This window comes from Chelonoidis abingdonii, chromosome 9, assembly GCF_003597395.2.
Source record: "Chelonoidis abingdonii isolate Lonesome George chromosome 9, CheloAbing_2.0, whole genome shotgun sequence".
Classification (NCBI taxonomy): domain Eukaryota; kingdom Metazoa; phylum Chordata; order Testudines; family Testudinidae; genus Chelonoidis; species Chelonoidis abingdonii.
This window is the reverse complement of record NC_133777.1, coordinates 80,125,352-80,152,453: the sequence shown is the minus strand read 5'-3', so window position 1 is coordinate 80,152,453 and position 27,102 is coordinate 80,125,352. Positions and strand designations below refer to the sequence as shown.

Here is a 27,102-nt window from a genome sequence, read left to right as displayed (position 1 = left end):
TTAAATAAGTGTTTTACATTTCAGTGCAATATATACCATGCTTTTCTCTTGTTCCCTCGTAGCAGCAGGGGTGGGGGGGAAATACTGTTGGGGTGGAATAATGAGATGCTATTACAGTGGTTCTCAAACTTTTGTACTGGTGACCCCTTTAACATAGCAAGCCTCTTTGTGCGACTCCCCACCCCTTATAAATCCAAAAACACTTCTTTATATGTTTAACACCATTATAAATGCTGGAGGCAAAGTGGCGTTTGGGGTGAAGGCTGACAGCTCACGATCCCCCAAGTAATAACCTTGTGACCCCATGAGGGGTCCCAGCCCCCAGTTTGAGAACCCCTGTGATATTAGAAGTGGAAATTTTTCTCAGTGACTTAAATACTGCCCACTGCCATTAGGTTTTGCTCTTGGTACAGTTATGATAAAATGATTTCTTAAATTTCCACGGACAAATGAAATAATTTCTACCCCAGAGAAAGACAGGAACAATTTCTGCATGCAAAATCTTTGTATAACAAATGGAAGGTACAAGTTTTAATTTCAGAGGAGTATTTCTTCATATAATATTCTCATCTGGATTTTAAAATGGTACTTTGTTTGCAAACAGCACTTTTTAAATGAATGGTTGTAGATTTGTAAATATGTAACGTTTAAATTTTATTTACCAAAAAGAACATCGGTTTGTTGGATGTTGATTTTGTTTTGTAATTCATTTAAAATATATAGGTCACTGTTCACAATGATAAACTTTGTCTCATCCAAAAGAATAAAAGTTCAAAGTTTTACAAGTAAATACAAAGCTAAAGTTCTCAGTATGGTTATGCTCATTTTAAATTTTATTAAATGGTTTAAGAATGACAGAAGCATCTATAGTTTCTCGTCACTTTGCTGGTTTAATTGAGGCATTGGTAACCTTAAGCCATAAAGTCTAATTGATAATGGTGGATGATATTTAGCATTTCTTCATGTGACACAATTTTGCAAAACATATTAGTGCTAACAGGAGTTGAATACAATCACTTTCAGGAGATGAAAAGCAATATAAGGTCATTTCAGCTTCCTCTTTAGAACAGCTTCACTTCCTGTTTTCTTTACCTTTTACTGGTTTGCAGTGTGCTCTCCTAGTCCCCAAATCCTGCAACGCAAACTGTACCAATGGACTCTTAGGTCCACATGGAGTCCCCCTGGACTTCACCATGAGTTTAGGGATCACATTGGAGAATTAGATGCCTATTTATAATGGGGCAGAGTGGATATCCTTCAGGATTGCGTTGTAACTGGTAAATGCTTTTCCCACTGAGCACAGAAATCCAGTTTATTGCTCTTTCTCCAAGAGTTTAGGGTGAAATTCCCCTCTGTTTAGAGGGACCAATTCAAGGCTTGTTCAACACTTACTTCCCACTTACCCCCTATTTTGGGGGTGTAAGAAAATGAGTACTGGCTCTCTCCACAGGGCTGAATTTCACCATCAGGGTCTGATCCCACACCCATTGACAAACCTCCATTGATTTCAGTGGGTTTAGGATCAGGCCCTTTCATTAATAATTTAGACCGTGATTCTGCAAAAGACTAATAATACTCTGACTCCTGCAAAAATTGTCTGGGCTCTTTAATGACTACACGTGGGCAGGGCCTCTGTCTTTCATCTTATTACTTCAATAGGACTACTTGCAGTGCGTAACCTTTTAAACACCTGTGTGGGTCTTTGCAGGATTGGGGCCTAAATATATATTAATGCATATAAATATATTAATAGAAATCTTTATTTGAATTTAAGTTTCACTAAGCTTAGTTTTCACAATTTTCAGTAAGCTTACAATTGGTTTAAGTAAGTAAAACATAACTATCTCCCACCCATTTTCAAGTTCATTTACACATACTGTCTATGGAGATCACCTCATTGTGTGCTGCCCAAATGGTAGTTACACCCAAGCCTCATACAGATATTGGGCAGGATATGATTTTATCTTCTAGCATCACACTGATGATCAAAAATACAAAGTAAAGAGCAAACATGGTGAGCCCCAATAGTTTGTTCATTTTCCATTTAGATAGGGCAATTGAGATGATCACAAACAAGAGCATGATAAAAAGCAGAACAATTGCACAAAACAAACCATTACTACTGACTGCAACTGGGCTGAGTCCATTGCAGACCGAATAAAGGAACCAAGGAACTGGCAAACTGTAAGTAAGGGAAAAGCAGTTTAAAGGAATGTTTAGAGAAGTTCATGCAAAACATAGATATAAAGCAATTGGTATCAAAATCCATGCAGAAAAACTTAATGTGCAATCTTCATTATGCTGTTCTAGATAAAACTGACTTACCTTGCTTTCTACCCTAGGAATTGAGTTTTGGGATAGTACTCTGGACTGCTTTCATTCCTTTCATCCAGGAATCTCAAAGTACCCTACTAATCATGCATTAAACCTTTTTGTACCACAAAGTCAGGTACATAAGTCTCATCTCTGTTTACAGATGGGGAAAACAGGCTTGGAGCTTGTCCTGAGTAAAGTCACACAGGAAGCCTGTGATAGGAGATCCAAGTTTTTTTCCCCCCATCTGTCTCCAAATCTTGAGATTAGGCCAAGAGATCTTTGTTTCTCTCCTGAAAAACTGCCACTGGGTGATCCCAGTGTAGCCTAGGGAGGGGCATGCTCAAACTTTTTCAGAGCATGAGCTGCATCTTAACCTCTTTCACAGACCACGTTTCCTCCCATGAATGGACCACTTTCCTTCCCATGTCTATCACAAAACATCCCCGCTGCACCACACCAGCTGCTACCATAAAACTGAAATGCAATATATGTGATCTGCCCTGCTAGGGCGGGGGGATGAAACCTAATCCCACTATCTCCTCTTGCCACTCATTTCATCTCTGCTCTCTTTCTGCTGCCCGCCTCTGACTCCTCCTCCCACACGTGTGCTTCTCTAGTGCAGGGGTTCTCCAACTTCATTGTACCACGACCCCCTTTGGACAATAAAAATTACATGACCCCAGCAGGGGGACTGAAGTCTGAGACCATTGGGGGAAGGGGGCAAAGCTGAAGCCCCAAAGCCCAAGGACTTCAGGCCTTGTAGGGGGCCTGTAACCTGAGTCCCGATGTCCTGGGCTCCTGGCCCCCAGCAGGTCTAAGCCAGCCCTGGCGACCCCATTAAAATGGGGCCATGACCCATCCCCGACCCACAGTTTGAGAACTGCTGCTCTAGTGCTTGGTCTCAGGCTTCTCTTCCTCTCTGTATTCTTTCCTGCTAACTCGCACTCTTCTATCTTTGCATGTGCTGCCCAGCCACTTAGTTTCTCAATACGTCCGCTCTTAATAACAGGTCAGGGCCCACTGACAACTGGTGTTTCCTGTCCTGCTGCTGACTTTGCTCCTGTTTCTGCAGCCCAGCAGCCCCCACATTTCTGCTACATATGGGCCATTCCCTTCCTGTCCGCAGTTTCTGGAGGCGGTTCAAAGCTATAGCGCAGCCTGTGCTAGCTGTGCTCCCTTACCTGGGTGCTGCCAGTTCTGTCTCCCGGGGCAGTCAGAGGTGGGCCTCTGGGCTCCTGACCTTTTCTTTGCCTTTTGGGGGGGTTTGTCTTCGGGCAGTAGGTAGCAGGCTGCTTTGTTCTTTCTTCCTCTTGGACCGGGTATTTAGCAGCATGTGGCTCAAGCACCTCTGCCAGCTTTCAGGGATGGCAGAGCAGCCACGCAAGCTCCTGGCAAACCCCAAAAGGGGCTTCATCTTGAGGCAGCTTTAACGGGCTCTACAGAGGGCGAATTATGCCCTGCCTGTTGTCAGCCAGCTGACCCTAGCGCTGCTAGGGTGTGGAGTTTGAGGTCAGACAGGCAGCTTGGGACCTGTCTTCCCCAGGAAGCTGCAACTCCACCACAGAAAAGCATGACCAGGAGACATGGAACAGAACAGGGGGCGGCTCTAAGGAGTTCATTCAGCCAGCCTGGGGGACAGGGAGTCCTGGGGCAATTCAGGACCTTAAGGATAAGACTGAAGGACAAGGCTTCTGGCCCCACCCCACATCCTGAAATGGGTCCAAAGTGCCTTGGGGATAGAAGCAGGGCTCACAATCAGCACCCCTTCCTCACAGCTTGAGGCAGGGAACTCTGGCAGTGAATCCCCATCCCCTGGCCTGCGGCACTGTGAGCCCACAAGAGACAAATCAAAGGGAGAAATTTCTAGGGGCTCAAAGCAAGACTAGCCACAAAAGGGCCTGTCATAGATGGTATCTATCTTTTGACTCAGACACCTCTTCCTCTGCTGCAGAAAGAGAGCTAGCAGACTGATTCCAAGCAGGACATGGACAAAATGCAACACAGGTCTTTTCCCACTGAGAAGTTTGTAACACGTGCAAAGAGGTTATCTCCACACTTGAGTTCCAGCCTGAGCAGGCTCTTGAGCACAAGCCTTAGAGCAAATACCTCACTGCCAAATCTTCCCTCGAGGCAGTGATTTCCCTGCACCCATCCTTTTCAGGAGGTACTCCAGGAGGTGTGTGAATCTCCTGAAAACAATAAAAGCGTTGAGGCATGTTCTCAGATTCTATAAACTGCAAGAGTCAAAGAATGCTCTCATAGATATGCCCCTACCAATACTGTCATAGCATCTCTAGCAAAGCATATGGTTAGTCCATCCAAAGGGGACTTCTTCCCCAAGGATCAAATAGATAGGAAAGTGGAAGCCACCCTTTGATGCTTCTTCAGCTACCCTTAGAGCATCTCTAGCAGCCACATGCTCTGTTTGAGCCACTGTGTTGTGGCTGGAGGACCTTAAAGCCCTTAAGGGCGGAGACCAACCTGACTTTAAATCTATACTTAAGACAAATCTCTCCAGCAGCAGCATTCATGGCAGATGCTCCAATAGATGCTATAAGGTTTTTTGCCAGAGCCATGGCATCTGGCTCTGTGGCCAGGAGACACATATGGCTTCGCTCCTTGGACAGTAGATACTCCAAACAAGTCCCAGGTTAAATTCACAGGATTTCTCCTCTTTAGAAAGAAATTGGACATGATAGTGGCTGAAAACACCACTGAACCTTAACCTCCCCTCTCCCCTTTCTGCTCTCAGAAGGAACTACAAACCCGCTATCAGAAAGAGATGCTCCTTTCGTTCATCTTCCTCACAGAGGTTCCAGAGGAAAGAGAACAGATATGTCAAGGGATCCAAGGAGAGAGCAGAAAACCTTAAGGGGTTCCTGCAGCCTCAAAGGACTCATTATGACAATAAGCAAATGTACTTCTGCCCAAACCTGAGCTCTGGACACAGGATTTCCCACTTTCCAGACAAATGAGTTGTTTCTACTACAGACGAGTGTGAAAGAGAGCTTGAAGGAGTATCCCTGGTGCATTAAAGGCTTCATCCCATCCCTTCTTCTTCCAGTCTTCCATCACCAGCAACCCCGCCAGGTGCAAGCTGGTCCAGAATGAGTTTTCCCATCTCCTGGATATAGGAATAATAGAAGGTGTTCCTCTAGAAGAACGCTTCTCAGTGTTTTACTCCAGCATCATCTTTGTTCAGAAGTGCCCTGGAGATGTCAGTCCCATCTTAAACCTCAAAAGACTCAACAAATGGATGAAGAAAACAAAGTTTTGGATGGAGACCTTACTTTGATAGTGAAATACTTGTTTCAAAGGAGGAGGGTGCTGCAGGTGGTTGTCCAGTAACAACCTTGCCATCTGAGCAATCCTAAAGAGAAAAAAGGGGGAGGTAGGGAGGAGTTTCCTTTTCCTTCTGTTTGTTCTCTTATCTCTCCCTGCTCCTATCCACTGCCCTGTACTTCCCGTGAGTAGCAGAATTGTGGGAGAGGCTGGGCTGCAGAATGGAAATTTTCTTCCCCAATAATTTCCTTTCTGCTAGCAGCATCTCCCACAATTCTGCTACACCAGATGGCTCTGCAGCCGAGAGTCAACATTTCATTTGGACACCTACCATATAAGTAGGGACTTACTGTACAGTCTTACTTGCTTGGCGATGGAATTAGTTACTCCTTATTCTCTCCAAGTTTCCACACAGCTTTGGAATGAATTGCCTGGTAGCAGGCCCGAGAAGGGCGTGTGGCTAGCACAGGCTATTCTATGGCCTTGAACTGCCTCCAGAAACTGCAGACGGGAGGGGAGTACGCTGCCCACCCGCAACAGGACTGTGGGAGATGCTGCTAGCAGAAAGAAAATTACTGAGTCAGGAAATTCCCACTCCTTTACCACCTCTTTTATCTATCTGAGATCTTGAACACAGCAATCTAGAGGGATGGCAGCTCTGTTCCAGCCACTCTGAGCACACTCCAGGGATGAAGAGCATGGGCACCCGTAGAAGCAACCCCAGAGCAGGAGGAGGAAGCAGGATCAGGTAACTTGGCAGCAATCCAGGCCACCGGTAAGGGTTCTGTACACCACAGTCTGGTCAATCAGGAATTGCCCCACCACATGGTCAATGTTCTACTGTTTCAAAAGGTACCTAATTGTTAAACAGGTGCTTGACAACACTATCATTGAAAAACAAACTCTTTTTAAATCGTGTTTTCAGATTTTTCTCTAAAGCACAGCTAGTAAAACATATTGAGCTGTGTCATGCTCTAAGCGACACTAAATGTGCAAGCCCCTTAAATAGCTTTATCATTTAAAAAAATTAAATTTTGGAAAAACAGCTACTCTGTGGGTTGGATTTCAAAATTAGCAATATCAGCTGAGTGCAGCAGATCTCTAGATCTTATATAAAAGTGCATCAAACTGTAACAGGATCAACACAAGTTCCATTACCCTAAACCATTAAAAAAACAAAACAAACAAAACAAACAAATTAAATTTTAGAAGATGTCAGCTGAGAAAGGGAAACATTCTCAGTTAAAGGAGGGACATTGTCACTGTCTCTCTCACGCCTTGGTGCTGAAAGATTAAATGTTTTTGAGGCACGCGGAGATCCTTAGGTAAAGCTGCTGCTATTTATTTTGAACCACATACTCCTGGTCAGTGGCACTATAGCCGTTTAGACTAAGAACTTTATACCACTTAAAAAGTCTTGCGTTACCACCATACTGCACTACCTGGCATTGGGTTTTAGTTATAAACTCTCTCTTTGGGTCAGGTTAACAAAAGAAATCTGTTCAAATGAATGTGTCACTAATTGTCCAGCTGTCCTTTAATTTGGTTTGTATCCAACACAAAAGTAACAAGTCCAATTTAGACTGGTATAGAAATGCAGCATCTTCTAGTTCAAACCAAACGTGACTCTTAACATGTGGCTAGTACTTACCCAACAGTGATGTCAAAGATGTTGCTGCCCACAGAGCTGGAGACAGCCATGTCACCCAGGCCTTTACGTGCAACAATAACGCTTGTGATGAGATCAGGGATTGAAGTGCCTGCTGCCAGGATTGTTAAACCCATAATTTCTTCTGAAATCCCAATGGTTTCTCCAACCTAGTAAACAGCAACAATGGTCCTTAGTTTTGAAACAAAAAATTTCATTAACCCTTTTCATTCCTGCAGGCTTGGTGCTGTATTTGGGTTATGATTTTATTTGAAATCCCCTTAAAGGCTGCAGCCTATTTCTGCTTTTCAAGATACAGGATGGCCTAATTCTATAGCTTATTTTGATATGAAATGTTTCTTTAATGGGAATCTATTTCCTTTATCCTCTTCTAACTGCAAAGTTGTGCCTCTGAGGCATGACTAAGTGGAAGCATGTTCAGTTGCAGCACAGCACATCTGTCTTGGAACATCTCCGGAAGATGTGGAGTTATCTTTACTCTCCAAATTAAAAACTGGCCCAAATCGTGATAAATTCTTTCTGTGAGTGGTCTTCCTAGTTGGATACACAGTCCCACTTGCTGATTGACATCTGTACTGTGGTTCGGTGTCCACAATTTCTGTTGATTCATGGTTTGATTAACTATAAGATAGATGTACAATACATTACCAAATACAATTGTAGGCCTACAATTCAATCCTACAAGGGGTTGAGTATCTTTCACCTCTCCTTGAATAGCATATTGATATTAAGGCAAGGGGCATTAAGGGCACTCAGCACCACACTATATCAGACCCTATATTCTTAGAAATGTAATTAGATAAGGTTAATACACTTATGTCTCCCACCGAAACATGCATTGATAAAAAGACGATGAAGCTAATTGTCAACTTGACATTTCTTCCACTCATGCAAAAACTCCCTTAAAAACAGGGGCTAGGGGCAAGAATTAATCTTTGTCAAATGAAAAAGGATGAAACTGAACATTCTCACTTGGGTTCTCCCAGAAGAAAATATCTAGTGTTAATTGGATGGTAGTATCTGTCAATCATTGAAAACAAAGGGTAATATCTATGCTACAACAGCACATCTGTGCTGCTGCCACTGTAGGATAGATGCTTCCTCCATGAACAGAAAGAGTTCTTCTGTCAGTGTAACCCACCTCTCCAAGAGGTGGAAGGGAGGTCAGTGGAACAATTTTTAGGCTGACCTAATTGTGTCACACGGGGTGCAAAATGTTTCACAGGCCTGAGCCATGTAGCTAAGCCTATTTAATTTGTAGATGTAGTCCAGGCCAAAGGTGTCTGCCACAGTGGGGCATTTTCCCCCCTCTGCTTGTTTTTTTGAACCACTCTTTGTTTCTAGATAGAAAAAGAACCTCTTACCTGGTGTGCCCACCACACCATGATGTAGGAGAATGCTGCAATCCAGACGATGGCTCCTAGAAATGTGATGGCGAAGAAGTTTCTAGACCTCTGTTCAAAGCAAGTTTGAAAAGAAAATGATTAGGGGTCTGATCTTCCCAACAGCCTGATCCACCCTCCATCACTTCACCTCAGGCAATTATTTTAACATGGCCCCATAGTGTCTGGCATCATTTTGTTTGATTTTTCACATCTCTACTAGGTGCGCAGGTTTTGCTGATACCTTGGGTGGGTGCTTAAAACAAGCTGCACCGTGCTTAGTTTTCAGTCCATGCTATTTTACTGTGTTTCATCCCACTGCCAGTAGTTTTGCAGAGGCTCTTGCGTCCTGTCACGTGACTGTTCAGTGGGCAGACTTCACCCTCATTGCTAACAACCGACAGCCATGTAGTAGAGCAGTGGTTCTCAAACTGGGGGTCGCCAAGGCTGGTGGCTCAGGTTACAGGCCTGGGGTTGAAGCCCTTGGGCTTCAGCTTTGCTCTCACCCTGCCAGGGGCGACGGGACTCGGCTTTTGGCTTTGCGTCCCCCCCCCACACACACACACACGATGGTGGAGGTCGAGCGGGCTCCTGGGGTCGTGTAGTAATTTTTGTTGTCAAAAGGGGGTCGCAGTGCAGTGAAGTTTGAGAACCGCTGCAGTAGAGAAATGTCTGATGTAACCAGTGCCACTAGGTGGTATGACTCCTCACTGCTAGTGAAATGCCCTGGATCTAGACAGCAGTCGTGTGTAGTAATTCAGTCTCCTACCGGTTAATGTGCTCTATGGCCAGTGCTACGCAGGCACAGACACAATTTTTTTTTTTTTCTTTACATTTTTCAGTGTTTGCGTTTAAAAAAAAAAAAAAAAAAAAAAGGTGCTGATGCGAGGAGTGACATTTTCTGGCTCCGCACAGGTATAATGAACGCAGCGGCAGTGCAAAGCGGCCCATGCTTCCCTGCCAATCTGCCTTCCATGCAACATGGACCGACTCCTTGGTGAGGACAGAGCGTAGCTCAGGCTCTGGGCTCATCCTGTTGTTAGCCTCTCTTCTGCCTCTGCCAGCTGAGAGGGCCAGCTGCAGCGGTAGTTTCTGGGACTGACACAGCCGCCGCAGTTTCCTAGAGGAGTCTCTGCTACTCGGCATTAACCATTGCCTGCTGGTTTGCCTTGTAACATTCAAGGGAAGAATACCTGCTTTCAGTTACTTCTCGCCTTTGAAAGCAACCCCAGTCCCAGAACTGGGGCTCCAGCTCCCACCCCCATCAGTGGGAAGTAGGTACTGTGACAGACCCAGACCAGTGGGGTACAGGAGTCTGCTAGAGGACAAATATACTGGTCACTGGATGAGTAGTTTCCTGTTCCCTGAGTGACCAGAGCAGGGGCTGCACTAGAATAATCAGGAACCTGCTAGAACCAATTAAGGCAGACAGGCTGATAAGAACACCTGCAGCCAATCAAGGCAGGCTAATCAGGGCACCCAGGTTTAAAAAGGAGCTCACTTCACTTTGTGGTGTGTATGTGCAGAGCTGGGAGCAAGAGGTACAAGGAGATGTGGATGTGCTGCTGGAGGACTGAGGAGTACAAGCATGATCAGACACAGGAGGAAGGTCCTGTAGTGAGGATAAAGAAGGTGTTTGGAGGAGGCCTTGGGGAAGTAGCCCAGGGAGTTGTAGCTGTCATGCAGCTGTTACAAGAGGCACTATAGACAGCTGTGATCCACAGGGCCCTGGGCTGGAACCCAGAGTAGAGGGCAGGCCCGGGTTCCCCCTAAACCTCCCAACTTCTGATCAGCCACAGAAGGAGTTGACCCAGACTGTGGGGAAGATCATTGAGGTGAGCAAATCTGCCAATAAGCGCAGGACCCATCAAAGTAGAGGAGGAACTTTATCACAGTACATAGAGGCCCGAGCTATCTACGGGGAAAATAGAGACCCCGTGGCTCTGTTGCTAATAAAGCTTTATCCATCGCAGTGGCATAAAGAAAGTAAAATCTTACTGGGTTCCTAACATCGGGCACTGTGAGCCAGAGGGGGAACACAATGGGCAGGAGGAAAAGATAAATAGCTTGTTTTCTCCAGGTCTCTGGCCATTTGAGGGATAACGGCTCATCATTTTCTTCCTCCTCATCTTCATCCTCACTCTCGTCATCACAATTTTCCTCCTCCTCAGAGCTACTGCCTTCTCTAGCCGGAGAGAGCTGTGAACCAAAAAAAAACCAACCCCCCCAACACATTTTGAAACAACTAGAAGTCTACATTGACAGCTCCACATGTCTGTGTGCATTCACACACACACAGCTGTGAATGACTCAGTATGGTCCTGTCCTCCCAGGCAGAGATCTAGTTTTTGATTATCCCATTTGCAAATATTTGCAGAACAGTCCGTCCCCCAAGTCACCATTATGTGACCACATTGTGAAGGATCCTATCTCAGTGCAGGCGTCCAGAGAGGCTGCAGTCAGACTCCTGAATATCTTAAGTATGTGTATTACAGTACTGCTCAGAGGCCCTGGTCATGGATCAGGACCCCATTGTGTTGGGCACTGGATGCACACAGACAGTGCATGTTATCTGGCTTTAAAACCACCAGGTCATCAACACAGCAAAATAGCCTTATCTCTTTAAAGGGGCCACTGTCCCTTCCCTGGCTTAGGACACATCATTAAAACAAAAAGAACTGCCATAGAGGATAACAGTCTTTGCACTAACTAGTTTACACAGGTTGTGATAGTCTCATTTCCGCTGTGGAGTCACTTACTCCTTGAGCAGTCTCACCAAAATCCATGGGGCAGCTTGAGGAGTAGGGCAGTATATGACATAAGGCTACCACAGTCCACTGCTGTAGTACCTCTGAGCCTGGATTTGACTAGAAGGAGCATTTTGGGGTCTTAGCTGACTGGGTCTAATTAGTTACTTGTGTTAGGGCTCTCTGTTGGCACTCAAGATAACTTGTTACTACAAGGATGGTCTATTTAGAGTGGCTAATGACTTGAGTTGGGTTGTGCCCTCTTTCACCGGACACGGCTCTGAGGTTTTGGCCTGGGCTGAGCTCTTTTTCCATGTGGCTCCAGTTCACAATACCTGCCCGCCAGGCAGTGTGTCCACACTGTGTTCATCCTCCTCCACGCTGAGGTTGGAGTCGCTGGCAGGCGTTACTTGAACAGTGGTTGCTAATTCTGCTTCCGCTTTGTTCTCTGTTTGAAAGGATAAGAGAGAGAGCTGGGCCCAGCAGTAAGAGATGACCTTCCCGCATCAGCAGGGAGCGCCAGCAAAAGCAGGGCACAATCAGGCCCGCTAACCTTAGACATAAGGTTGTTGCAGCAGCTTTGCCTCGCATCTTTGTGCCGGGGCATCACTTATATAATGCTCATGTGGATAAAGGGAGCTATAGCAAAGAGAGGGAGTGCTGACTGGCTGATTGCTAATGGACACACAGTTTGAAAATTCTGTTAAAGCCAGCCTCAGCAACCAGGCAGGATGCAGGGCTCTGCTTCCTTCTTTCCACCATGACAGGGGCATTCTCTAGGGGTTGGTGTTGTTCAAGGTTTCTCAGAAGCGACTGTTCTGGCTGACCAGCTTTAATCCCTAATCACTAGGCACGTGTCCAAAGAGAAAAGTGCTGACACCTGATAGCACAAAGGAAAAAAATCCCCAGACTCCTCTGTGCTGGTCCCTCCAGGAATGTAACTAACCCATGTAACCGAAAGCAAGAGAAACCTAAAGACAGCTGCTCAGAACAGTGCTGGAACATGCATATTGCATAGTGGTGGGAAGAAAGGCACTGAGAGAGAATGGGATCTTGACATGCTGCTGCAATGTGGCTTAGTGAATACGTTCTGGGCCCATCTATATAGCCAAATCTGCCAGGTCAGGGGATCATGTTATGACAGGATCATACCTAGACTAGTATTGTAGGATGGTTTGGCTTGAGCTGTGCAGGCTGAACCGAACTCCCTTATAATGGTCTTAGTGATCCTGTTTTTACACCCTTGTACCAATGTGAGGTCAGGCTTTCAGAAACTGTCCTTGGCACGTGTCACTTGGGGGGTTGCACAATGAGATGCACAGAAGTGGGACTTCGAAAACATCTGGCCTGAGGATATAGCACAGTTTGGTAACATGGACAGGATGTAGCCTGGGCCCATCTATACAGGAAAGATCCTCTAGCGGGCAGATCTTCACCTGGGGTAAATAGTTGTGGCTCTACTGAATTCAGTGGAACTATGACAATTTGCTGAGGATATGCTCCCAGATCTTTATTTAGGGCTTAACCACAGCTTGGTCGTCATCTACACAGGCAAGACCAAACTATGTGGTCAGGGCACTCCAGTGGTATGGCACCGTGCCTGCGGAGATGGGCACTTCAGTGTGAATTTTACTCATCCACTTTCAGATGGCTCCAGCCCCACGAATAGCACAGATCCATGTTGCAGCGCTGGACAGCTACCACCTCTATAAATGCTAGCTCAAGCGGCCTATGAATCGCTACTGAAATAGATAAAGCCAGCAAAAGACAATTGCACAGGACATTTCGTACTGTGTGTCCCCTCAGAGTCACCCTGCCACGTTCCAATTGAGGAGACAGACCCAGTTCCCAGGCTAATGCTCTTTTGTTTGTTTTAAAGAATAAATCCCATTTGCAGCCCCCTGATGTCTTAGTGATGCATCAGCATCCAGCTGCTGAGCGTAATCGCACAATCTTTCCTTCTGATTGAATAGCCCGGCTCATCCTAGTCATTTCCATTTGGATGCTTATTTAACTAACGCACTCCCAGGGCTCTGCAGGAATGAACTTGACTGCCAGCTCTTGGCACCCGTGTATATCTCTCGACCATCTGTGGCTGCTTTTGCATAGACAGCTGCATGTGATCAGTGTTCACGGAGTGGAAGTGTGTGTTGCACAGCTTCATTTCATGGGCAGCCCTGGATCTGCAGCGCTGGTGGGGTGAGCAAGTACAGTGCAAAGCAAAAGGATTCTACAGGCAAATGGCGCAGGTTGCCTTGAGCTCACCTTCTTGTTTCACTCCTTGTCTGACCTGAGAGCCTAGTTTGCCCGTGGCCAAGTTGCTCATGATGTCACGCTTGTCTTTAAACTTTGCTGGGAATGAAAAGAGGGACAGGCCCTGTCATCAAGTGTAAGGAATTAACTCCCACTCAGTGAGCCTTGTAGTATGGGCTGCAGTCAACCCTCAGACCCAAGTTGTTTTCAGCTCTATTGTTGCTAGCTGACCAGGATTGTTATAGTCTCCAGGCAGTTAGCACTTCAGTAATTATCCTGAGCTCTTAAAGGGTGGTTTGCCTGAAATCTAAAATAACCATCTTTGAAAGAAAATCTGCATAAAATGTGTGGGGAGAGAGGGAGCATGGCGTTCCTGCCGGTGCATCAGCAGTGCCGATATTCAATGCTGCAGAGCAAGCAGATGCGGAGGGAAGGCATTTTGAGGTAAGATGCTGCTGTCACCTGAGTAGTGATGACTTTGCTCAGTTTTTGATTACATGAAAACTAAAGCAGCTCCTTCTCTGTCACGTGACTGGAGAAGAGGTTTGGCCAGTGTGCCTGCAGCCTGGCCAACCCAGGGCCTGGGATGAGAAATGCTCTTTACATTTCATTGACCACAAAAATGACAAACTCCTCTGAGTCAATGTTAGGCCCCTCTTCACTGCAGTATTAACTCGTGTCACTGGCTTGTGGATTAGCCTGGCCCAGTTGTGAGCAGCCACACCACAAAGCCTCCTATTTGAGTTACCATGTGCTCACGGGCACTGCGCCCCCCCATGTCTGGTGCTAGGACATCTGGGGAGTACAGCCCCTGGATCTTTGCAGTAAGCTGAGCTGCTCTATAATTCTTTCCCCATGAATTGTGGGAGAACCTGGCTATCTTTGTGGGAAAGCATTGGACTACTATCAGCGTTTGAGTGGTTCACCAAATGTGGGGAGGTTACTAGCCCCGGTGCGAGCAGCACGGGGGAGATCCCAGGATGGGCCAGCTAGCCTGGGTTGAAAGCACCACTAAGTCCCGGTGAGAGGTTTTGAGGGTGGAGGGGATAGATTAACATTTCAGGTTGTTCTGCAGGGGATGGTGTGAGGACAGCTGTTCACATGCTTGCCCGGTATTATCTCTAGCTACCAATCACAAATACAGAAGGGTTTCCTAAGTGTGAGTGTTGTGCACATCAGGGCTCCAGGCTGAACAGTAATTTTAATAATACTGGGCCTGATCTTGGTACAAGAACCTATCTGAATGTTAACTGGGAATTCTTAAGTAATCAGTATAATTAATACATAATCCATAAATCAGGCAACACTAGTGTCTCAGTCCACGATCTCCTAGCACCTGACAAAGGCAGCTGGATGTCAGAGTTGGTAGGGGCATTTTTAGCCAAATGATATTTCAGTGAGAAATGGGATGGAGGTGGGAGTTGGAAAAATTGAAGCTCTGTGTTTTTAGTTTTCCAGCCCACTCTATCTCTCATCCCCCTGGTACAGATGGGAAAGGATGAATCAGAGCTCAGAGCCAGACTCCCTGCAGCCTTACCCCTTGTATTGTGCAGAGTGGGTATGGAATGCTCCATGACTGAACTCCCCCATTGCTGTGCACAGATGCAAACAGCTAGGTGCTCTGGCAAATGCCTAGTCTCGCTCTCTAACCACTAGACCACCCTGTCTCCCTGATACTCTCCCGGCTGCTAGTGGGAGATAAAGCACTTGCATTGCAGAGGGGTTTGCTCAGGGCAGCCAGGCCCCAGCATCAAGCGGGACTAAGCTGTTGGCTCCCTGCCCTTCCCTAAGCTAAGACTATGGAGTCCTCTAGGAGTAGAGTGTGAGGGCATCTCTCAATCAAGATAAACTCATTAGATTCTGGCCTGCCTGGCCACTGGCCAGTTTGCATGCGATCAGCCTCAGCGATTTGAAAGTGGAACATTAATTCTCCTGACATGCGCTCCAAGGGGGGGGGGGGGGGGGGGCTGTCATTGGCCAAAGAGCCTGCATCTCCTGAAGGCTGGTGAAGGTAGAAAGGGTATTTGTAGGTTAAGTCTCTGTCAGTGCTCTGGCTTATTCAGCAGCCTTGCCCCACCATCGCCTTGCCCCCATTTATCCTGGTGGTGCTGTTTACGCTGCCCGTTTTCAGGACTCCTCACGGAGTTAAGGCTTTGGTAGTATTTTTTTGGGGGATGGGGGGGACGACACTGTAATCGAGGTGGGCTATCAAGATACCTCACTAGGCCCTGAATAATCCAAAGTAACTGAACAGTGGGGGCTGGTTAAATTCAGTAAGTCCTCCATAAACCCCTGGTCCAATGCAGGAACCATACTTGGGAGAAAAAGCCTGTTGGGAAAATACTGTGATTTTCACCTATGTTTTAATCCTACCCAGACTGACTTGTCTCTGCTGATGGCTAATGGTATGGTTTCCTATAGCAAAGCAATACATAAAACCCATTCCAGAATGGTTTGTTTTCTCCATTCTAGGTGGCAGCTTCTTTCTTTCCTTCAGCACATGTGGCACTATTGTTTGCAAATTACCCATGAATTTGAGCTTTGTCTCTCACGGAGAAGCTATCAGTTAGCTATCAGGTAACTTGTGTCAGCCTGCACATTTCAGGAGCTTAACAACTATTAGAAGATCAGTGTCAGATATCCCGCCCTCCTAGTTTGTTTGTTAATTTCTTATATATTCCTCTTTTGGAATTGGCTTCAAGCATTTCATGCCAGGAGATCAGCATGGCCTCCTGAAAAGAACTGGTAGCCCCAATTCTGTTGTTCTGCATCCTCCTCCTGCCTAGCTGTAATGCTCAGAGGGCCAAACGCAGCTGCAGTGTAACGAGGAAAACCCCCTAAAGTCACTGTTGATCTGTTTCTCTTCAATTGCTAGTTTAATCTGTTTAGATTCATTCTTTTTTCTATAGTGCCTGTGACTCTGACAGACCAGCTCAGGTCAGAGCAACAGGCCAGTTAACTTACGTCTGAATATTAAAGGAATGTTAAGTGCACTAATTCACTGGAGTGTTCATATGGGTCAAAGGAAATGTGAATGATATTGTCTGCACTTATCTATAACCTGTTGATTGCCGTCAATTTACATGATGTATATCCCTGTACTTAATTAACCCTAGATCAAAAGTGGGTGTTAGTATCACTTCTGATACTGTTTCATCAAGTTCACACATCAAGTAAATTCTCATCTTAATACTTTTGTTATACATGCCAGAGAGCTGCAATTATATATTAGAGGCAAAATTAGTTAGCACTTTAATTAACATTTTGAAACCATGCCTACAGCCACTGGAAATCCTGGGGCACTATGGTGCCACCTCCATAACATAAGGGGAGAGGCGGCATCATATGGAAAACACCAGATGCTGCATGCTGGTTGGAAGCAAGTTGACCTCAGTAAGAACCAAAGGCCTCAGATTAGGGTTGTAATTTTAAGAGAATTGTGTGTTACCGAAGTAAGAGCACTCAGCCTTCCAAAGCACATTGATGTCAGATTTACCCTCAGCAATCTCTACATTGCTTATTTTATAGCCTGGTGAAAAGAAAATATCTGGCTAAAATTCATGGCACCATTAAACATCAGCTTGGGGAGGTGCGCATTTTTATGTGACCAGTCATCCTTCATCTGCTGGGGAAACTGTTCAGCACCACAGCAACAACAGATCTGCTGAATTTGTCCTTGCTTGCCACTTCCCAGGTATGTTTAATGGGTCTGGGTGGTTTTTGCTGTAATAACAGCTCCCAAAGCACATCAGAAATGGTGTGCCATTTCCTCCAGGCACAGGGCCCTTGATCAGAGAGAGGCCTGAGCTTTGGAAAGGACTCCCATTCTGAAATAATTATATGCACACACTGCTGTGGATCAGCTCCTCAGCTGCTACAAACTGGAACAGCCGAACTGATTTGAATGGAGCTATGCTGATTTTCACCAGCCAAGGACCTGATCCTGTATATATCACTGTGAGTTTTGCCTGCATCCAGGCTACAGAACTGAGTGTCGAATCACACAGAGGTGGGGCGTTAGCTCACCTTCGGCCAGGGGGTCCAGGGTGTGGATCATGAGCTGGAAGATGGTGGTGCGCATGTGGCTGTTGTGCAGAGAAGCGGAGCTGCCTCCTCGCTGTAAGGATGGCATGAGTTGTAGAACAGGGTGAATGTATAACACAGCCATTAATTCCAGGCCCTTTCGCTATTTCCCCTCAGTCAGACTATTCCTGTTGTTCAGTACTGTCTTTTAGTGCTGGTGAAAGCGGGATTGACACCCTGGGAGACTGATGTTCCCAAGCCAATCAGCAGGGCCAGGACAGGCAGCAACAATGCAGGTTTCCCATCCCTGCCTCACTAATGTGTCTCAGCCAGCTCCAGGGAAGAGAGAGGAGTTCAATCTCCATAGCCTATCCATGGCCTCTCTGCAGAGACTGCCAACAAGGAGGTTCCTAAATTAGGCCCTGATCCAGCAAAGCATATGCTTTAAGTTGAGCATGTGCTTAAGCTGTTGGCTGGCTTGGGGCCTTAGTTCCAGTTATGCTGGTTTATCTATTGTGGGCTTTTGTCTGCTGGGATGTGGACTGAGAATCATCAACATTACTCTGACTAATCAAGCTCACAGTATCCCTGAGAGTAGCATCAGATTACAGCACTTGGCTATCCTGAGACAACAACCCAGTTTCTGCCTCAGTTTCCATTTGCTCAATGCCCATGACTGCTCCTCTTCACAAAGGCAGAATTTGGTCCGTATTTCCTTACACTGAGAAGAGGACACATTCTGAAAGGAGTTTGTTTCTTTTCCTTTCCTGCCCAACATAACAGTTTCTGCTTGGTGCATCTATTTAAATTCAGGGCTGGTTCCAGTTGCAATACATCCAGATCCATATAGTGTTGCACAGACTATTATATCCACCTACCTCCAGTCTCTTGTTGTCATCTGAGTGCTTTGCTCCATCCCTTGCAACTGACCCATTGCCTTGCTACATGGAAACAAGAATATAAAATTGTGGGAATTCCATTAGTTCATCAACCTGCACGGACGCTGCCCTTGCATGGAAGTGTCTTCAAATCTCTACCTATGAGGTTTGCTCACAGAACTGGCATCACACACTTGCCTCAGTGGGGAGGAGCTCATGGTCACATGGAGGGGTAGAGGGAGTGCCCTGGAAACCCTATAGATCCCCAGGGTCTGTGAGCAAGACAAAACACAGTCGTATGGATCTTGTGCCAGTCCCAGGATGGCCTCCCCTTCTGCAGCGCTTCCTGAGGAGCTAGATACGAAGATGCCTTACCCATCTTCTGAGAGGGAGAGCAGGTGCAGAGGGGGTTAATTCTGCACTGTGCAATGTACCTTCCACACATGGAGTCTGGGATCACACTTCTTGCTCATGGCTGGTTCCAGCACCTATACAGTCGTCTGCTGTCTCACAGCTAGAATTCTCCCTTAGTTCAAAGAGCAGGGGCTTGTGCCTTGGATGCAGAAGACCCCATGTTTGATTCTTGCTGTTGACCATGGTGTGTGTATCGATGTATGCACACAGCTGAGGTTACATATGGGTTTCCTATGGGAAATCTGCCATGTTCAGAGGGGAGCATAATTCATGGACTGGCACCTCCTGGGCCCCACACTGACCCACCCTCCAACCATGGATCTCCAACCCAATCTTGCTCACTTTGTTCAGCTTCTTTTAGGAGAGCAAGAAGGGGCTGGAAAATGTTCTAGAAAATGGCAAAACTCTTAGAAAAACTGTTTCCCATTAGATCAGGTTGTCTTGCAGTATTTGTGCATGTCTCCTGATTTACGCTGAGCGCTCTCTGCACCACTCATCTCTTTTGGTATCATTTTTTGGTCTTTGCTCCTTTTCAAATTCGGTGCAGAAAAGGTGCGATGATACCACAATTACACATAGTTTTCGTATACCACAGGAGTCAGTAGCCTAGACTGCTCAGCATCTAGCCCAGGGGAGGGCAAACTACAGCCAGCGGGCCGGATCCGGCCCATCAGGGCTTCCAATCCGGCGTGGGGGATTGCTAGCCCTGTGGCACAGCGGGGGCTAAGGCAGGTTCCTGCCTTCCCTGGCCCCGCGCTGCTCCCGGAAGCAGCTGACACCACATTCCTGTGGCCCCTTGGGGAGGCAAAGGGCTCCATGCACTGCCATCGCCTGCAGGCACCACCCCACACAGCTCCATTGTTTGGGAACGGGAACCATGGCCAATGGGAGCTTTGGGAGTGGTACCCACAGGCGAGGGCAGCGTGTGGCAAAGCCACCTGCCCCACCCCACCCCCAGGAGCCACTGATGGACATGCTGGACACTTCCGGGAGTGGCACAGGGCCAGGACAGGCAGAAAGTCTGCCTTAGCCCCACTGCACGCCACTGCCACCCTGGAGCCAGTTGAGGTAAGCGGCACTAGGCTGGAGCCTGCGCTCCTCCTGCATCCCAAACCCCTGCCCTGAGGCCCCTGCCGTACCCCACACTCCCTCCCGCACCCCAACCCCCTGCCCCAGCCATACGTTAATGACCCTGCATACAATTTCCCCACCCAGATGTGGCCCACCCCTGATCTAGCCTGACAGGTGAAAGGGAAGGGTTGTGATCCTTATATTGTTTAGATTCAAACAACCAAAGAAATGCTCCTGTTGCTCTGAGAATGTGCATTTCAAGCCAATGTGTCTTCTATGGTTCCCGAATGCTAATGTAGGCCCTGAATCTCCACCACTGAATGGGACTGAATCATCTAGTCCCCACTAATGACAGCTGAGTGGAAAATCCCATACACCTCTCTGAAAATGCAGAGGTGCACCTAATGGATACAGTCGGAGTTGTTCTACAATTGAGCCCCCTTTGAACAGATTATGGACTTTTCCTTCATTTCCCCCTCACTTCCTAATATTTAGATTATGTTCCCTCACCTTTTAACAATCACCAGTAAGTAAAGCAATTGTCTTAACCAACAGTTGTAGTTCTGAAGGGATTGATTAGGTTGGTCCAATGCACCCTTTGTCAAGGAGACTCAACCTTTCCTTGTGCTTTAAGTGAGAACAAATACTCCCAACTAGGTAACAAAATAACGAGGACACTAACCTTCTTTGTGTCTTCAGAAGTGGCCGCCTTCACGGTATTTCTTGTCTTGTTCACCTGTTCCTTCACCCATTGTTCTAAGTGAACGTTCCATTTCATGGTGAGCACATAGAGGGCGTAGGCACTCAACAAAAGGATGCTTTCCCACCAAACAATGAAGCTGTCTAAGAAAAACAGGATGAGCATCAGTAAGTCTAGAATGTAGAATGAGACGTCTCTAAACAAGGGCCACCAGGTCAGGTGGAGTATTTCCCTCGAGAAAAGGGCACAGGTGCCAATGACAAAAAGAATATTAAACACCGCTGAGCCTACAATGGTGCCAATGCCCACGTTGCTGTGTGAGATGAAGACGCCTATGAGAGAGGTGAAGAGTTCTGGTGCTGATCCGCCTGCTGCCATGAAGGTGGCCCCTGCCACATCATCGGAGATCTGCAACTTCTCCGTGATTACATCCAAGGCGGGGACAAAATATTCATCACACACTATGGCCAAGGCCACAAACACATACATCATGCCAAAGATGTGAAGTATGACCCACCCTTTCCTGCGCTGCTCCAAGCTAAAAAGGTCTTGAGGGTATTCTCCATGGGAGGAGGGTGTTGGGTAACTTTCCTCTTCATCCGAGTGGGTCAGATTGACACTTCCTAGGGGTGGGGTTGCATTCACTGATGATGTGATGGGCATGGCTGACGTAGGGTCCACATACACACAATGCCTTATCTTGGATGCTGTTGTTCCATTGCCCGATGCAGCGACTTTGTTGCTGGAAAGGTCCCTGGTGGTCACTTTCACTTGGTCCTCAGGCTGAGATGCTGTCCAATGTGCTGAATGAATTTTAGGGCCACAGAGAAGCTGATAGATGGAAAAAGCCAACACCACGGCCAGCAGGAAAAGAACCCAGTTCCTCTGAAGCCTTCTCCTGAGTGGTAAGTGCATTTCCCAAAAGCTCATGGATCTGATCAATGTTCCTGGAGCCAATGGAGACTTCTCCTGGTCACCAAACTGTATTTACACCTATCATTGGGAGTCTCTTGCTGCTCCTAGATGTGGGGATCTCAACAGAACTGGAACTACATGCTACAAAAAGTGTGGAATCCTACAAAAGAAGAAGTTTTAGTGTGAAACACACAGTGCAAGGATCTACTGTCACCTGCCTGAACTCAACGCATTATTAACTGGCATTATGTTTGCATTATACAAGATAGGCCTAACCTGGCAAATTCAGATCTGGATCCAGCTTTCAACCCCCTCATTTCCCAAAGTTTAGGCTGTACAGATCTGGCATTTTGGTTTGACTCATAATGGAGACGAACCAGCCACAACATTCAGCTCTGCATCTGGACCCTTCTCTCCCCATCACTATGCCCCACAAAGCTCAGGGTTCTTCAGATCTGGGTTTTGATTTCGGTCCAACAGATAGTTAGTAGCACTCTGCTCAGTGCTTTATAAGCATATAAGTTAACACGGTCCCTGTCCCAAGGAGTTTACTTACAGTCTAAATCACTATAGAAGATTAAGTACTAAGGACAACCCCATCGTGTTAAATCCACTCTTCACACAGGCCAGTTACTCACCTATCTAAGCTTCACATGTTGCTGGAAATGTACCTGGCAATTGCTCTAATATCTCCCAGCTAGTGCCACTCTGCAGCTCCCCAATGCTTGTACTCTCACGAGATACAAACCAAGCAAAAGAAGATTTCTCTATTTGCTTCAGTTTGAGAAAAGCAGAAGGCTAGGCCTGGCTATAGTAAAAACAAAGATGCTGAGCATTGATTTGTTACTGTGGCTACACTTCTTAAACCTACTGTCTAAATTAGGACTGGCAAAATGGACTAGTTATCACACTGTTTGGGGATAATTAACATATCTTCCGTACTTACAGAGGGAGCCTATTTATAAATACCAAAGCAACAGAGGCCTGGGCTATGGCAGTACAGAAACATTGAGGTAGAGGTGAATAGCATTCACCTTGCAGTTTGGAGTTGGTGTATTGTATCAAACTTATTTTGAACACAGTTTTTTCAAAATGGGATTATTATATTAAATGAGGAGAGGATGTAAATGGAACACAACTCTAAGCCATTCACTAAGTTGTTCTTCAAGCACATGTACTCACATATTTAAAATGCCATAAGCTAATCAATTTAGATTTCTAACTAGGGGAAAGGAGGAGACAGATGCAGATGTTGCTATCTCTGTTTTAAATTCTTGGGAGGTGCTCAGACTCCAGTGATGGGGGGCTACAGAAGTACCTACAGAGAGAGAGAGAAAGATCATATAAATCCTACTCCTGCTGTCTAAAAAGTACCTGTGCATGTGCATATATTCCGGGCCGGCGCTTCCATTTAGGCAACCTAGGCAGTTGCCTAGGACGCCAGGATTTGAGGGGGTGGCAATTTGGCGGCAGGTCCTTCACTCGCTCCGGGACCTGCCGCTGAAGTGCCCCGAAGACCGGGAACGTGGAAGGACCCCCGCCTAGGGTGCCAAAAACCCTGGCACCGCTCCTGCATATATTAACTATAAGCATATAATAATACAGTCAGCTGCATTCTTCAATAACATATATAGAAATAAAGGAAATTGTCACCCTTTATAACACAACAAAAAAGAGAGAACAGAAAAAGATACCTGAACTAACCCCTTATTTAAACATAACAATTTACTTCTCCTCTCCAAAACGAGCTACCTAAACAACTTTTGCATGTAAAAGGCAGATCATCAGCTGATGGAAATTGTTATAGCTCAATGACTTTAATAACTTCTGAGGATCTAGCCCTCGTTTTTCCAGTCTCATTGACTGAACACCATTTTAATATTATTTTGTAAGCAGAGTATTTTCTCTTACAAGGATGATTCAAATCCATTCCTTTCCCTTGTGATCAGACTGTCTTATCTAATAGAGAACTCTCAGGCAATCATATGAAGCTCCATAGCTTACCTTAAAAAAGGATGTTCCATTGGTAACATTTAGTGCTGGAGGCTTCTTTGACATGTAGCATCCTGAAAGGAGCTGAGTTATGGGTAGAAGCAGCAGAAAATTATCCCATTTTTGTTAGGTCTCTCCCAGCTGAATTCTGATAAGAGACAGGGTCAGGTGTGAAGGGCATATTGCTGGAGGAATAGACAATCCAGTTTAATACCTGCAGCCCGTAAGAAGATTAAATAGTATTTTATAGGTTTGGGACTATCTCTGAAGCAAATATCTTTGTCTTAGACTATGGGATGTTCTCAGTTTCAGAGCAGGAGATAATCCCTGCAATGAAACACACAATAACAGCAACAACTCTGAGACAGTAAGATGCTACAGATCTTCCCAGTGGCAGACTTCTGGAGACAGAGCCTGGGTTGCCATAAACTGTCACAGTTCTGTTGGCTTCAAGGAAGCTATGATAATTTACCCCAAATTGTGGATCTCCAGCTGAGGTATTTGCCATTAGCAGATGTCTTTGTGTGCAGTTTCATTTTAATGAAGCATCACACATTGCCAGCAATTATTTCCCAAATCAGAATTTCTGTCAGCAAAAACACTGCTATAAGCTAAAGTTCAATAACTAGCAGAGGAAAATGGGCCAGACCCTCCACCCCTTCTTTGCTACAAATTAAATCTACTCTGCACCTGAAATGGCTAGTTGAGAATTCTGTCTGCTGTAGTGACTCCTACAGCCCCACCTCCAGCACAGATGCATGGACAGACCAAAGGGGGCATGAATGGAACACCTCTATGCTCTGGCAATTCCTGGCTGCTGGAACAACCCTTGAGGGGTGCAACATAATGTATTTCATGTGGGGGTGTCACTGGCACAGAATGGCTCCAGGATCGACGGAGTATGAAAGCTCTGGTCAGATATTTCATTGTTCTCCATTAGGGTGAAATGCTAAATGTATTGCAATCCATCAGCAGTGTTGCTAAATGGAAATAAGTATAAGGTGATTTGGGAGGCATAAACTGTTTGTTTAAGGGGTGCATTGTTCTGTGCTAAATCTCTTCTCTTCATCCCCTTTGTATGTGTGGACAGAACCCAGGACATGCATGGAGCCCCAATGAGGCACCGTGCAAGCAGGTTAGCTTGCATGAGTTTGGCCAAAGATTGTAAGATTTTTAGGGCAGATGCTGGTCTTCTTGCATGTCCGGATGGCACTTGGTACAATTCTGGCTGCTTTAGAAATAAGAATTGCTTTGCCATGATCATCTCTCCTAGCATTAGGTCTTTACTGGTTGTTAAGTTCAGTTTTGGGATTTCTTACTTCATTCTCAAATCTGGATTTCTAAACTGTTGCCATAAATATGGTAGGTTGCATTTTAACTGGGGTTTATATGGTGATGTGGCCTGCAGGGTGGCACTATGGGCATACTATACATCTCCATGTTTATTAGGGAAGTGATAACTTCTTTCTGCCTTCCCAGATGAATTTTTAGGGGTAGGGTCATCTTCAGACCACATTCCTTCTCTTTGCCTATACATGAGTCCAGTTCTTCAGTTCACAGCTCCTTTTAGAAGATTTCTCCAATTGCCTGTCCATGGCACAATATCAGGAGGCTAAGGTAATCCCTTGAATATTAATTGCCAAGAACATGATTGAAATATATGAAGAGGATGCTGGGGGAAGTCACAGACTGCCTTGGGAAGGAGAGACTGCCCAATGCCGTTTTCTGTGGCTGCTGGGAAGGGTGATCATCACATAAGCATCTCATCTTGTCTGAGAACTGAACTGGGCCCTCCAGCCCTAAAAGCATAAATTGCTACAGCTTGAGCTATCCAGCTGAGTTTTCCGATGGTGCTATAACAGACTCTCACTCTTTTTGTCTCCGGCACGATGACGGATTCGTAACATGCACTGACCAGTGGGTTACATTTACCTCTCAGATAGCGTATACTCCCCATGATCTGTGACTCTTTGTGGTTCAATAATAATAATACTCAGCTCTTATCTAGTGCTTTTCACAGGTAAATCTCCAAGCATTTTACAGCGGAGGTCATTATCAATATACCTATTTTATAGATAGGGAAACTAAGACATATGGAGGGTGAAGCCAAGACTAGAACTGTTTTTTTAGAGGTCCAGTCCAGTCCTCCAGTGTTGGGTCCTTTCGTATGCACCAAACCCAAGAGTTTGATCCTAGCCTCCATTATCTGGCTGTAAATCATGATGTAGCTTGGCAAACCGTGCATTGCACACACATGTACAAGCCCTGTAACCTCCTGAACTGATCTGCAAAAGTGCTAAGCACCTCCGCAGCCCATTGACTTCAGTGATCTCTGTTCGTATTCTGCAGATCTGAAAAATCATGGCATGTTTCCATGATGTACAAAGTTGTTCAGTATTAAATTGTAGAGCAGAAGGCATGTTGAGCTCCCTCTGCTGTGTGACAAGAGTTCTGCTGGAGTGGCACAGCTAAGGATAATGAAGAATTCACACATTACATCAACCACCAGCACAATCCATACCAGACAGTAAAGCACAACTCCAGGGTTCTCCTAAAATCAAAATACACATTTTGCCACTGGCTTCAACCAGAGCAGAGTAGGAGCCAGTCCATAATATAAGTCCATAAGTATGTAATGTAGCCAACCTCATGTGTTCAAAATTTAAGTCAGGCTCCAAAAGATCATGAAATTTAAAAAACCTATAGATACAGTTGGGGGCTTTCTATTTGCCTTCTGACTTCTGAGCCAGGAGGATGTATTTAGGTCACATTTTCATGCTTTTCTCTGCTACCATGAGGGCTAGAAACTTGCTTTTTCAACTGAAAGCTGAGATTCTCATGTAATCACAAGACCCCAGGAGCTAGGTGTGACAGATTTGGCAATTTTCTGTAGTTTCTAAGGTCAACCGTACTGAATGAAGTGTAAAGACCTTAGGAGTTCATTGTATTAGAAATGCAAAGGTGTGAACATTATTGGGGGATTGTATGTAACATCTCTGGGGAGAGACATAACCATTGCGAAAACTGGGAAGTGTTATGAGCTTCAAAGGACTGTTTGAAACAATGCACCCCCCCGCAGCCTACCTGTTGTCAAGCTTTTTGTAGGCATCGTAGAAAGGAGACTTTTAGGGAGGGAGTTGAAGGAGGATAATGAGTTAAGTTTTGCAGATGTTTACATAGAGCTTGTCCACACATCACTCTCCATCTCTCCCCACTGAGCTCCCCCCCCCAGCAACCTCACTTGTCCCTACAGAGCCCCCCCCCAGCACCTCCCATCTCCCCCAACAGCAACCCCACTTCTCCCCACTGAGCTCCCCCACACAGCACCTCCAAGCTCCCCTCACAGCAACCCCCTCTTCCCAATGAGCCCCCCCACAGCAAACCCCCTCTCTCCCCCATAGTAGCTCCCCCCACAGCAACCCACCTCTCCCCAATGAGCTCCCCCCCACAGCAAACCCCC

The 27,102-nt window shown here is 46.0% G+C and overlaps 1 protein-coding gene across 1 annotated transcript; it reads right to left on the bottom strand.

Annotated features, from left to right (window-relative positions):
• Positions 1–445: 445 nt before the first annotated feature.
• On the bottom strand, positions 446–22,250 carry SLC24A1 (solute carrier family 24 member 1). The gene is made up of 10 exons (XM_075069063.1): positions 22,236–22,250; positions 20,718–21,716; positions 18,551–18,613; positions 17,676–17,766; positions 13,662–13,748; positions 11,732–11,844; positions 10,648–10,848; positions 8,632–8,721; positions 7,250–7,416; positions 446–2,182 (listed from the first exon to the last, which is right to left on the bottom strand). The coding sequence occupies exons 1-10, from the start codon at positions 22,248–22,250 to the stop codon at positions 1,933–1,935; spliced, it is 2,076 nt and encodes a 691-aa protein (XP_074925164.1). The 3' UTR covers positions 446–1,932.
• Between the last annotated feature and the right edge of the window lie 4,852 nt (positions 22,251–27,102).